Raw genomic sequence first — 12,997 nt, forward strand, 5'->3', positions numbered from 1 at the left:
AATTGGGTTAGGGTTTGCCTTGCTAGGCGCCGCAACACCGAACTGTCGAGAGCATGAAGATATTGGCTTCTATGTGAAGCACGCTTGGCTGTCGTGTCCAGGAAACACATACCTACCAAGAGAGTTTGCCCTTGTATACCCACCATAATCCGGCTGCGGCCATGTTTTGGGCTCAGGGAGATTTACACATAACTCCACCTGGTCCGGCTTTTCTTTGGCCTTTTCTAGGCAACTTGGCATGGCCATTGGGCAAGCCAGCTATAATCGAGCGAGGCGGTCAGCTTCATGACTGAGAATCTGGCGAGCAAGACCCTTGAGGTCTTGACAAATTGCTCACTATCTGAGCAGGTCAGACGTGACACTTGAGAGAGGGAGAGTGGCCGACTTAAGCAATGAATCCAGAGAGGATGATGATGAGACGGAAACAACATGTAGATGGTGTAGTTTTATACAGTAACTGAACAACCCATCAAATTCTAAATCTTTAATCTCGCCGTTCTTTAAAGCACCCAGGATTTGGCACGTATGCTTAATGCAATATGTGCAGAAGCATCTGACAAGAACAAACTCACTCAGACCAGGTACACGTTGGGCCCAGCTTCTAGCTGGACGTCTTGCTCAGTATTCGATCAACTAGAGACATTCCAATGTAACGTATGCAAAGATGTGGTATTCCTCCCAATCTCTTCGAGTAAGGAGCCACGACATATATATACTCCCATGGAACGCCGGCAGTATGCAAAAAATAGCAAAAGAAAATCCAACTCGTATGCGCTGTGGTCGAAGGACGCAGAATCCGCAACCGTCACCAACCGCCAACAGCCACCCGGGAAACATCGTTAAACCTTGTCGAGATGGCCAAGTGTTCAAACGACCCTCGCCTGGCCTGCCCATGTGTAAAAAACGAGGCTTATACCAAGAAAAAAAAGAAAAGAGCCACCCACCCGCTTTGCACATTTCCCTCTTTAACAGCAACCTTAAAAAATATCCAGGTCAATGATTTGTTAGAAATTAGAATCTATAATCCCCTCTGATATCACAACACAGATTCACCACCTGTCCTCATCCGCGCTTCACTTGTCCGCACCGGGCTCTTTGATCTCGGGGACGGGGTTCTCCGAGGCCTCACCACCACCGCCTGTACCCTCGGTCTTGGCTGCGGCGGCGTCGCGGGCCTTTTGCGAGTCGAGGACGGCCTGCAGCTCGGGCGGGGCCTTGAAGCCGGCGTGGTCCGAGTGCTTCTTGTAAAAGTAGTTGTCGGGCTTGGGTCGCAGCTCAGCGGGCAGGGTGTCGAGCACGACCTTGACCATGCCATCGATGGACTTTTGCTTGGACGAGTCGCGGTGCCAGATGGAGATGAGGTGCGAGTTGAAGCGGACAGAGAGGCCTACGCCGCAGAGTTGGTCGCCTGAAGGGGAAAGAGAATAAAGTCAGTTTTGTTTGGCCGTATCCGGAAAGGTGAAGAACTGCGGGTGTCTTCCTTACCGGTTTCTAGAGCGTCCTGGAGCTCCTCGCCAATCGCAACAAGCTGCACCAACTTCCAAACGTCGGGGCCAATGTTCTTGGGCACGCGGAAGGTCCAGCTGCCTCCGTGTATGTTCCTGCGGTCCTCCCAGATGGGCTTGAATCCCTTCTTGAAAAGGTAGATGGACTCGCGCATCTTGATGTACTGGACGGGCGTGTTGTTCCAGTACCTCCAGAAGTCCTGGATACTGGCGATCTCGGCACCGAGCTGCTCGAGCTGGACCTGGTAGGAGCCATCCTTGGCCTGGTTCTCCTTGTTTTGGCTCCTATTGCAGGTTTGGAAAAGTCGTTGCGGTCAGCTAATGGATCTTTTCACCCGAATACTTCTCGCCATTACTGGGAGCCCCCCTCTCCGCGTTCCTCCCGTTTTTGTCTGCTGCTCTTCTCACTCACCTGTCGAACCAGACGGCCCAAATGTGCTGGAGTGGCCTGTCTCCCAAAGTGTTGTGGATCTTGCTCATGGCCAGCTTGCGCGATTCGGCGGGAGAGTTGACATTTGGCGAGTTTACATCTGAGCTCTGCGACAAGTTGGACAAGCCATGTGTGGTAAGAGTAGGGCGGGCGGCCATTGCCTCGGATTCTTTCGTTTTTGTGATTATATATACTTTGGTGGTACAGCCTTCTTGTTCAGCCTTGGTGGTTGAAAGAATGCGACTTTGGTGTGAGACGCTGGCTAGTCCTTGCAGCGGTCGATCTGTTCGGTACCTATGTATGAGATCAAAATAAGTTGAGGAACCGCACGATCATGGAAGGTGAGGTGTCAAAATGTGTCTTTGTGCTTCGGCAGTCCTGATCGTCGGTGTACACCCATTCACAGAAAAGGGGTCTCCATGGGTTTGGATGGGCTTCTTGGTTGTCCAAGACGCAGCCTTGGCGTTGAAACGCAGCCAACGAACAGGGGACCTGAAAGCTGACGAGGGGCAGGTGAGGCGAGCTAGAGGATTACAGTACCGTACAGTAAGGTAGCTTCCCGAATTTGAGCTTCTAGGCTTAATTGATCTAGAAATCGCCGCTAGTTGAGTGACCAGACTGAAAATTGACAAGACTAGAGCAGGGACATATGCACACTGATAAATCAAAAGTGAAGGACTGTCAACGTAGCCTTAACCTCGGAAATGAAGCTATCGACAGAGTGTCAAGAAAGGAACTATTTGTTTCCATCCGAACAGAAAGGCACCTGGTAGCTTCGGTTAACAAATCAAACACAACGGGCAGGGGCTTGCACTGTATCTAGACGCCAACTGCCGCGTCCCATGCTGCCCTCGACGCTGGCTGAAACGCTACATGTGTCCTTTGGAATGACAATCACGACCCGGAAGCTCGGTTACAAGCCAAAGAATGGCCACTTTGGTGAATTTACAGCCAATATAAAGTAACGCGCTAAAATAGGATGCCACGGGCCCCCCCTCGAGTCAAGGTATTCCCCAACGTCTTGTTGTTTCAGCGAGTCGGCAGGGTCATGTGGTTGGAGAGTTTGGCTGACGGTAGCCCCGCTCAGTGACCAGATGAAGCTCAAATGTGGTTGTCTCTTTTTGTTTGGTTGAGGAGCCCGTTACATATGCAAACGATCGGCCTGTAACCACGAGGCAGACCGACTTGAGATGAACCATTAACTTTTTTTCCCTACTATTTATTTGTTTACGAGCACATTGCCTACTTGCTGGTAAAGGGTGTTGGAAAGTGAACTCGCGTTGGTCAAAAATGTCCGGATCTAGGTACTTTGTTTGATTCGAGCTCTTGAATTATTCGTACTAATTACCACGTACCAAAGTTTGGCACCCCTCTTTAACACAATGGATAACATTTCCTGACTAAAGTACTTCGTAATGGAACACTGGCAGTTCAGAACGCTAGCCATTTGCGGCTCCGCTAAACCACGGGTGGCCGGCCCCACCACCTGGCCGCCGCAAACTCGACTAAATTTTACTCCTGGCTTCCCGGTGGCCCCACGGGAGCGGCCGATAGAGCCTTGAATTCTGCCGTGAAGAAATATTCTACAACCGATGCGGGTACTGCCTAATGCAGCTTGATGCTATGACCTCACGCTCACTGTGGGTGACGACGATATATCCAACTTCTGATCTTGCACGGGTCTGTGTCTCTCTGGATCCGTTCTCACTTTAGCTTGTCTGCCGCTGTTGAATGACAAGGAACACATAAAAACACGACTGCAACATGACCACTTCAGCATCATCCTCACTGAGTTTGACTGGTACGATTATCTGGAGGTAACTTCATCCTGAATCGACATTGAGATACCGGAAATCGTTATCGCCATAGCGCATTCTGCTAGCTAAGAAGACATCTTCTCTCTGGCCTGGCAAAAGCATCAACAAGGGTTTATTAGCTTTTAAGCATATCCTCTGGAACGACAATTCTGTTACTGGATCCACACCGAGCTACCATTGAACCTTTTATATCGATAAGGTTCTTTTGTTTCAAACAGTAAGTTGTTTTTCTATTTTGAGGCTCGATATCCTGTGGCAACTTTTGGGGGCATAAACTGTCGGAGTATTGAGCTCTTCGTCTCCCTTTTGGTTGCTAAGCTTGTAGTTGCCCGTGTGGCTTCCAGATACCAGCTATGATAAATACCGCCGAGGCACTATATATATGCAAGTGCGTGCTACCATGTTATCTATCAGCAGCCAGATGCGCTGTGGGCTATGGCTTAACCTCCCGCAATAAATATCTGATCATCCTGTAAATGACCCATATGCTTCACAGAGCCCAGCGTACACTTGTGCTTTTCCCTTGTGTATCCCCCAAGCAACAAACACCCAAGAGCCACATGTGTTTCCCTCGGTTTCAATATTTAAAACAGCAATTGACTGACACCTCACACTCACCCTAACCAGACATATAACTGTCACTTATCAAACAAGCCCAAAATGGACAAAAAGGACGACGAAATAGTCGACCTGCGCGCCCGCGTTCAGGCGGCCAACAAGCCAGTCATGCGCGTGAACCGCGACGAGCTCCTAGCGAGCGGAGGGCTCTTCGCCGAGCGCATCCCATCCTTCCTCGCCGAGATCGAAAAGGCCAACCGCGCCGCTCAGCAGGGTTCATCGACGCCCGCCGCCACGGACGCATCTTCCTCTTCCGGGTTCGAACTGGGCGAGAACGAGGCCAAGAACCAGGTCCACGTCGAGATGGACATTGTCGCCGGCATCCTCGAAGAGAAGCAGCCCGTCACCCACACCCGCCCGCCAGGGGCCGAGGATGGCAGCGACGATGAGGACGACGACGAGTTCAAGCTCGCCATGCCGCCTGCAGGGACCGTCACTGGCGCCGGGGATGGTAGGAAGCCTCTAAAGATTCGGTCGGCTCGCTCCAGCGTATCATCTGAGGACTCGTCGAGTTCTGATTCAAGCTCGAGTGGCGGCTCCCCAGGCAGGATAGCGCGCATCATCCTTGAGACGCCCATGTCCCGCGCCGCGCCTGACGCCGCCGGACGCGCAGATTCGGCCAGCAGCACTACTAGCAGCAGCGGATCTAGTACGAGCGGTGGAAGCCGAGACGCTGTAGGTGAGGACAGCGCACAGGCCTTGTCTCCGTCTCCCAAGAACACGCTTGAAGCCCGCAAACGAACGCAGTCACCAACCGGGGCGTCGCCTGTAGTGGACAGGATTTTGGGCCCGTCAGCACCAGCCGCTGTTGAGGATCCTCCCAAGAAGAAGAAAAGGACCAAGAAGCTCATCGAGGAGGTGGAGTAATGAGCGAGGACACCACCGCATGATCTAAACGAGCATCGCATGGGAACGCAGAACGCACCCATTGAAGATCTATATATTATACGTCCGCAACCGGCAACCAGTCTCGGAATGGGATGCTAGGGCTTTTGTACACTACCATAGAGGATGATGGCCGCGGTGGTGATGTTTACTTGTGCACCTGGATATAGACACATCTAGATGCCATGATCTTTTCCAACCCACCATCCCACTCTTCTACCCATAACTGTCTCTCGCCTTTCTCAATTTGGCACAACATGTACCAATATTTCTGGAATCACGTTTAAGTGTCGCACTTTGTTACTCCTGATTCACATTCCCGGAGGCGACTGGCCTTTCAGCTCTTGTGAAGTATATTGGCTTTGCGGGTAGTTCTATGTAAACTCTAGTCTACTCAGCCAACAACTTGGTCAATCCGTGCAGTCCTGGTCGGATACTGCATATTCATAGTCTATAGAAGAATTACAATCGCAAGCATCAACATAAACTGACAGACAGACCGAAATCCGTACTTTGCCCTAGTAGAACTGAATAATTTGGCCATGATCATAATCTCCTATGAAGCCATACTGACATACTACCATAATAAAAATCACCTGAAAACCCGAATTTAATAAACGCCAATCCCTATGCGCCTCGCCGTTCCCCAAACGATACAAAACAAACAAAATGCCTTTTAATCAGTCGCAGCCTCAAACATTCGGCCGAGCGCCGAGCGGCGCACGACCGCCACCAGCCAAACCCCAGAAGCGCTGCTTGTCATCCTCAATCTTGCGCTTGAAGTAACCCAGGTCCTTGAGGAGGTTCTGCATCTCCTCGTATGTGTCATCGACACCCTGGTCGGAGGGGTCGGTCGAATAGCCGTCATCGTAGTCTTCCGAGTCGTCGTCGTCGTCGTCGTCGTCGTGATACGAGGCATTCTCCTTGTCTGCCTCGCCGCTATCCACGTCGCCCTTCTCCTTGGTCTCGTCGCCCGCTTCGACATTGCTGGTCTGCACCAGCGGCACGGCCGGGATGGGGTTCTTGAGGCTCTCGAGAGCGAGCTTGAGGTGCAGGCGCAGGGCCTCGTTCTCCGTCTGCAGGGAGCGGATCTTGCCCTCGGCCACGAGGCTGCGCTCCTCCATCAGGCGCTGCATGGCGGCCACGCTCTGCTGGTACTCCTCCAGGCGCTCCTCCTGGTCAAGGGCGTCCTTCTCGCGGCGCCGCGAGTCCGACACCGACAGCTGCAGCTGGCGAATCTCCTCGGCCATGGCCAGGATCTGGGCGTCGCGCTCGGCCGACGAGATGGCATCCTGCTGGTTGACGACGGCGCGGGTGCGGATGCGTTTGGCTTGGTCGGCGTAGCGCAACGTCGAGAGCGTCTCCTCATAGTCCGAGGGCGCTATGCATGCAATCATGGCCGTTTTCGAGTTGCCGCCCAGCGAGTCCTTGAGGAGCCATGTGAGGATGCTGTCGCGATAGGGCACGATCTGCTCCCCGCCGGTGCGCTGCTTGTTCTTCTTTTTCGGAGTCGAGGTGTGCTTGGGGTCCGCCAGGGCAGCTATGACGCGACCCAGCGTCGTGAGCGACTTGTTGATGTTGCTGCCCTCTCGTAGGCGCTGGCCCGTGGCCTCGGTGGCCTTTGCGCGCTCACTGCCGGCGAGATCGACGAGCCGGATGCGTGAGCTGCGCTCCGTCGTCTCGTCTGTCTCCATGTCGTGATGAATCTGCTTGAGCATGATAGTAAAGACGGCGTGACTACGGGACGATGTGTCATTCATCTTTGTGGAGGCTGTGGTACGGGACCTATCGCCCATCTTCATGTACCGTAGAATCTCGTCTAGACTGCGTACAGGGACTTCGGTGAGGTCCTTGACGTAAGGACCTTCGGTGGGTGATTCGCGGATCTTGAGGTAGTAGGGCGCCTGGTTTGGTACGACGGGCATAAGAAGGTCGCGGACGTGCTCGTTGTAGACCTCGAAGTAGGACACGCGGACGTTGTAGCTTATGTTGGGCGACTCCTCCTGGGCCTCCTCGATGCGCTGAAACAAATCCTCACAGGTCCGCGGGATCAGACCCGGCTGGTCCGGGGTGCCCATCATGGTGTAACTCTTGCCGGAGCCTGTCTGTCCGTACGCAAAGATACATGTGTGGTAGCCCTCAAAGTTGTGGTCGAGAAACTCCTCACCGACATGGTTGTAGACGTCGGCCTGTTCCGCATAGTGCTCGTCTTTCCTGTCGTGGCTCCAGAAGGAGTTGTCGAACGTGAATGATTTTTGCTCAATCACTTTTCGGGATTTTGCCCTCGAGTTTGCCGGGTCCTCATCGTTGGGTACGAGGAGTGTCGTCTCTTGAGTCACTGGGTTCATGCGAACAAGGCATTCGGCTCCGCGTTCCAGCTCTATTGTGGTGGCGGCAAGGCTGTTAGTGAGCAAGGCTACTTACTCTACTTGTCCAGGTTCGATCCCAACGTACCTCGAGGCAGAAATGCCCTAACTCGGACGACGACCCGCACATTGCCGCCAGCATCCATCCTTGCAGTGGGCGGCGCTTGTCCATCGCGACATCGGAGGGAAGGCGTCGATGCGTAGGAGCGGACGGACCGCGAATATGATGAAGAAGCGGCGGGCATGATTTGCTGCCGTGGAGGGAAAGCCGTCTGAAACTTTTGAATTCCGTTGGTTCTTTGTGTAGGATTGTGATGTGAAATTAATTATCTTTGCATCCTTCTTTGGAATGCTCCGAAATGTGGAACTAAGTCTCGGTTCTGGCTCTACCCAGGTAAGGGTAGGTAATTCCAGACTCAGCCGGGAAAAGCCCTCAATAATTGCTGCACGTTGCAATCGGCGCCCAATGTAAACAAGCGTCACCCGTTGCCGGGGTTTCGGCCGTGAAAAGTGGAGAACTAAAGCTACCCGCCTACGTCATTGGCGGACAGCTTCGATAGCAGTCACTGGAACATGGAAAAATTGGCCAAAAGCGACGGTGATTATCGTCGAGCAACACACTTACCAAGTCATTCAGCGACGGGAGGAACCAAGACCAATATCGTAGTGTCTATACCGAAATTTCAAACATACTCTGAACCAGACAATCTGCAACTCAGCCTTCTAAAACTAGCGCCTGTACCCCATGGCCGACGACAACAACACAAGCCTCGAGGAGCTCCAGCGACGCCTCCGCGCACTGCGGCCTGAGCAGGATGGTGATGACGACTCTGGGCCTGAATACGGACCTGGCGCTGCCCCATCGGCGCCGGATTTTAGCATGTTCCAGTCGGCATCAGCTTCTGCTTCGGCTTCCGCACCGGTCAAGCAACGAGTGCAAAGGCGGGCGCTGTCTCCCGGCAGCGAGGAGCGCCGGGGGCAGCAGCTGAAACAGCGCCGTGAGGCCCGCGAGCAGATAAGGAACGAGATGCTGCGGTCGATGAAGAAGCGGGACTCGTCTACAAGCCCCTGTCTCGGCTTCACCGCGGCGTTGGCCACTATTTGTCTGGTTGGGTACCTCATGTTCAATTACTGGCCCGAGAAGGGTTTCCGGATATGATCTTAATTGCCTGAAACCTGATATACTCGAAACCAACTGGCCAGTTCGGACTGGCTGGCGACTTCCAGACCGAACAGGGAGGCTTGGTTCCGGCTTTGTGAGGTACTCGATGGGCTTGGAAATCGGCAAGGGAGCAAGTGAATCCTAATTGCACCAAAAGAGATCATGGTCGGCAGCGGAAGCAAGTCGGCACTGTCAGCTCTCCCGAACACCGCAGCTCCTAGTGGCAAAGAATAACCGCGAACATGGCTGTCAGTTTCAAGCCGACTACGAACCAAAGCAGCCACTCAAATGCCACGTCAAGTGCCGGCACAGTGTCCTAAAAGCTTGCGAAAACGAACAGTCTGTGACTTGGACGCATGCAATAGACTCCAAGTATTGCTTGGTACCACGCTCAACTTTTTTTTTTTTGGTCGAAGAAATGATCGTTCGTTGTCTTTGCCATACCGCAAGACAAAGCCGGGTGAAGAACAACCGGAGAGGTGGGGGAAAGTCCGAGACGATTACGCTGCGCCAGGGTTTGTAAGGCTGCGTTATACTCGCCAATATCATTTGTACAAACGGCTATTCTTGGCCTGGGGATGAAGTGTTGCGACTTTGGCAATTAGGCGTTCGTGGACGGGGTTGCTGTAGGCAAAAAAACCCGATTGTTGACTTGCCGCTGACTTGAATTCTTGCAAGTCAGCCTAGCAGTGGTTATGTTTAGTTTGCGACATGGTACGATGTCGTCGGCGTCTTGACTAAGACCTTATTTGTTCGGGCTGAAAGGCAGACTTTGAGTGTGCAAGCAGAGGTGTTTCTTGCGCCTTCGTACGGAGTTTGTGTGTCGTCCGATATATTTAGGTATGAAGAAAAAATCACAAGGTAGCGCAAAGGGCTCGGAAACTCTGTTTCCTGAGTGCCTCAAGGACTCCCTACCTTATCTGGAAAGGCGGATGTAGAATACATACTAAGCAGTACAAGACAATGCAACTTCAAGCACGAATTCCCGTAAGTGTTTCGTCCATTCTTCTCATTGGTTGCCCCTGAGTCTGGATAAAATCAGGTAAGAAACAAGCAGAAATTTGGAACAAAGTGCAACGGCGGTGGACCTCTCGAATAGCACGTGTCTCATGCGTTCAAAGCATCTGATCAGATCTTTCATGTGAACTGGAATAGTAAACCACCATGGTGTTTTTCTCTCTTAACAGGTCTTTCTATTCCCAATATAGCCGCTATTCCCTATTCTGGTGGCTTTACAGACCTGGCGCTTGATCGAGTCTTGTTTTGCGTCCAGGATTTACACCTTAGGGCTTAGGGATCTACAGTTCGCACCTGGGTATATCGCTTCCCTTCGGTGAGGCAGGTCGCGTTGGATCATACTAGTTTTGGTTTTGCAAGGCCAGCAACTCTCCGGTTTTGAACTCTTGCATCTGGTGGCTGAAACCTGGGATGGGAGGTGTGTTTTGCAAATTTGATCGACACACAAACCAATAAAGGGTGAGGGAGGGACAGAGATTCAACCCTTTGGTAGTTGAGCCGGTGGAAAAGAAAAGGATTGCGCGAGGTTTGCTGCGTGGTATCGACGACGGGGTCTGGTCTCAGGAGGGCGGGGGTCCCAGCAATGTTACCACTACATAAACCTATGAGCGGTGCTTTGATCAAGGAGGATTTATTTTGGGCAGTTTGTAGCGGTAGTAGCGGATTGAATAGAAAGGAAGGTGGCAATCTACAAATAAACACCGATAAAATTACAAATCGCATCGACCTAGGAGCAACAAATGACAAGGCTTGTGTTTTTCTTTTCGTTTTTCTGTTTTCTCCCTCTTCTTCTTCTTCTTGGTACACTTTGTGACCATCTCATGGTGTATCATGACCTTGGTGACGGGATAACCTCATATTCCTAAAAAGCGCCGTCTTGGCAATGCTTGTTCCGTCCTGTCCCGGAAGCATTCCATAGAAACGATCCCATTCGAATACAAACTCTCACGACTTGAAACAGGGGAATTGGGATGTATGTGCCAAGTCTATTCCCGGAGTCGGCAAATCCACCCCCAAAGCAAGCGGGCAATGCAGTTCGTTGTAAAATAGGGATGTTTTGCCTTTTTTTTTTGTTTTTTTTTTTTGGTGGAGGACGTGTTGTGACAGCTAGTTCGAGCTCAGTAACATGGTGCTTCCAAGATGTACAATAGGTCACTTTATAAATATTTCAGCGCCTTGTAAACCTCAAATAGCAGCTTCCCAACGGGTCCCCGTAGAAGCGTTTGTCGCATCTGGGAGAAAAAAAGCCCGACGAGCAACCAGCCAGTATCCCTGCTGTTTTTGAAGGTTGGACTTGGGGGGAAGATGAGCATGGGTTGGCTGTCGCTGGAAGTTCCCAATGCCGGCCCGGATGGCTACCTTGACTTACTCGTGCCTCAATCATTTTGTTCCTCTGACACGCGCGAGCGGGGAAAATGGGAAACAAAATTCTTTATCCTCTTTCAACAGACTGCGAATTGGAGGGGGGCCCTTTGTGGTAGTGAGTGGTAACCTAGAGCCTCTACCACTCTACCATACTAGATGTGGTTAAACTGCAGTTGCACTCTATATATGGATTGTATTGAATTGATAATATCCGACCGGGGTGGGTCTCGAATACCTAGGTTGCTTGCGCCCAGGCCTCTGAGGTGCTGAACAGGGTGTCAGTGAGAGCTCGTGCACTCCCATGCCCCACCAAACGCCCCCAGCACGCCAGAACCGGAGTAAATTGCCCTGCGGCCGCCCAAGACTTGGCTGTAGGGGTTGTTGATGGCCAAGAGATTTGCAACAAGAGTGGCAAATGGGAAAAAGCACCGGCGAAATTGAAAGGCGAATGGGAAAGTGTCACCCAAAAGCATTGGCAATTGCAAGAAGCCCAAAACATGTCGAAGCAAAACCAAGCATTTTTGCCCAGACGCAATCTTCCGCTCCCAAGAAAATAATCAACCTTTTCACTCAATACCAAGAGATGGAGAAGTGCACATCATTTTTATTTCAGCCTCGTGGATGTACATTGCAGCACATGATATTATTGCCTATTGAAGAAGACCAAGAAGAAAACAAAACCACAGACACTCAATTCTTCACCAAATCGCTTCCGGACGTATCCGTCAGATATTTTCGCAATCAATTGTTTGTTTTATACAAAGTCGGTCTTTAATTGGGCGGCACCACCAAACCTTCTCCAAACTGATCCCATCATTAGCTGACTTGTTGACCGCCCGACAACGATTCAAACAAACGATGGCTAAAATCATAGGCTTACTACGTCGTACACATCGAAGCTACGTCGGGAGGTAGGTAAGGTACCTAAGGTACTTTAAGTTGCTAATGTAGATTTCTTGATTTGTTGCGAGCATGCCGCTGGCCAGAACCCATCCATGCCTGGCTCGGTCCGTTTGCATCAGTCAGCAGGCTCTCTACCCACGAAGCACGCACCTAACAAAAGCAGGTTAAAAATCAGCACGTCCGAAGCACGTCGATGAATCAAGCTGAGGATGTCGCTAGGGAGAAGTTGCCGGGGTCTGGTTACTCCCTGTCGCTTGCACGAGTCTTTTTTGGAGGCGATAACGGCTCGAAGGATCCCCCCAAGCATCGGAATTCACCAAGGCACACAACAGAAAGCCATGTGTGGAAACGGCTCCGGGGCAGCATGCACCGGTCTGGAGACTGACAGTGTTTCTAGCTCCGCCGTGGATTTGACATGGATGTCGTTTCTTGGCAAGGTCTCAAGATTGACTGACCCACTGAGGGTGGTATCCAGCCTTGCCATAAGGAAAGTCTTCCCGAACACATGGCTATCTGTGGTTAGTGTTACTCTGGTGGTACAAGCTTTTGGTATTATCGATTATTGCTAACATGAAGTACCAGCAACCCTTTGTCCCCTTTCCATTTCCCACCTTGCTTACCATGGATTGACTGACCTACTCTCTCACTCACACACCTTGCCAAGCCAATGTTAGGATAGCTTCTACGTGGACCCAAGCTCCATCAAGGGATATGGTCTCGACCAAGTCGGTCCTCCTTTTAGACGCACGGCAAAATTGTTGTTTCCGTCTCCCCCGACCTGCCCGCCTACTTTACAGCACCAGGTATGCTGGTCTACCAAAAATGAGGTGGTAGTATTAGCTTGCCTCCGCAGTTCTGCCCCTTTTGGCAACTTTGTTTGCAGCTTGTTCGTTGATTTGCGTTTCAAGACTCTGTACCATATCTCTTGG

The 12,997-nt window shown here is 51.6% G+C and overlaps 4 protein-coding genes across 5 annotated transcripts; 2 read left to right on the forward strand and 2 right to left on the reverse strand.

Moving 5' to 3' along the window:
- Positions 1–418: 418 nt before the first annotated feature.
- MGG_12301 (translation initiation factor 4E) lies at positions 419–2,882 on the reverse strand. Its single transcript, XM_003715074.1, has 3 exons — positions 1,918–2,882; positions 1,486–1,790; positions 419–1,408 (listed from the first exon to the last, which is right to left on the reverse strand). Exons 1-3 carry the CDS (start codon positions 2,091–2,093, stop codon positions 1,074–1,076), a joined length of 816 nt encoding a protein of 271 aa, XP_003715122.1. The 5' UTR covers positions 2,094–2,882; the 3' UTR covers positions 419–1,073.
- Positions 2,883–3,480: 598 nt separating this feature from the next.
- MGG_08155 lies at positions 3,481–5,754 on the forward strand (the record flags this gene model as incomplete). Of its 2 annotated transcripts, XM_003715075.1 has the most annotated exons (3): positions 3,946–3,969; positions 4,078–4,224; positions 4,380–5,237. In XM_003715075.1, exon 3 carries the CDS (start codon positions 4,413–4,415, stop codon positions 5,235–5,237), a length of 825 nt encoding a protein of 274 aa, XP_003715123.1. In that variant the 5' UTR covers positions 3,946–3,969; positions 4,078–4,224; positions 4,380–4,412. The 2 variants fall into 2 exon arrangements, with proteins under 2 accessions (XP_003715124.1, XP_003715123.1); XM_003715076.1 differs by lacking the exon at positions 4,078–4,224 and having other exon boundaries at positions 3,481–3,969; positions 4,380–5,754.
- On the reverse strand, positions 5,592–8,030 carry MGG_08156 (kinesin-II 85 kDa subunit). Its single transcript, XM_003715077.1, has 2 exons — positions 7,710–8,030; positions 5,592–7,635 (listed from the first exon to the last, which is right to left on the reverse strand). The coding sequence occupies exons 1-2, from the start codon at positions 7,864–7,866 to the stop codon at positions 5,948–5,950; spliced, it is 1,845 nt and encodes a 614-aa protein (XP_003715125.1). The 5' UTR covers positions 7,867–8,030; the 3' UTR covers positions 5,592–5,947.
- Positions 8,031–8,187: 157 nt separating this feature from the next.
- On the forward strand, positions 8,188–9,784 carry MGG_12302 (uncharacterized protein). The gene has a single exon (XM_003715078.1). It carries the CDS (start codon positions 8,367–8,369, stop codon positions 8,778–8,780), a length of 414 nt encoding a protein of 137 aa, XP_003715126.1. The 5' UTR covers positions 8,188–8,366; the 3' UTR covers positions 8,781–9,784.
- The last annotated feature ends 3,213 nt before the right edge of the window (positions 9,785–12,997 follow it).

Source organism: Pyricularia oryzae, chromosome 2 (assembly GCF_000002495.2).
Source record: "Pyricularia oryzae 70-15 chromosome 2, whole genome shotgun sequence".
Taxonomy (NCBI): Eukaryota; Fungi; Ascomycota; class Sordariomycetes; order Magnaporthales; family Pyriculariaceae; genus Pyricularia; species Pyricularia oryzae.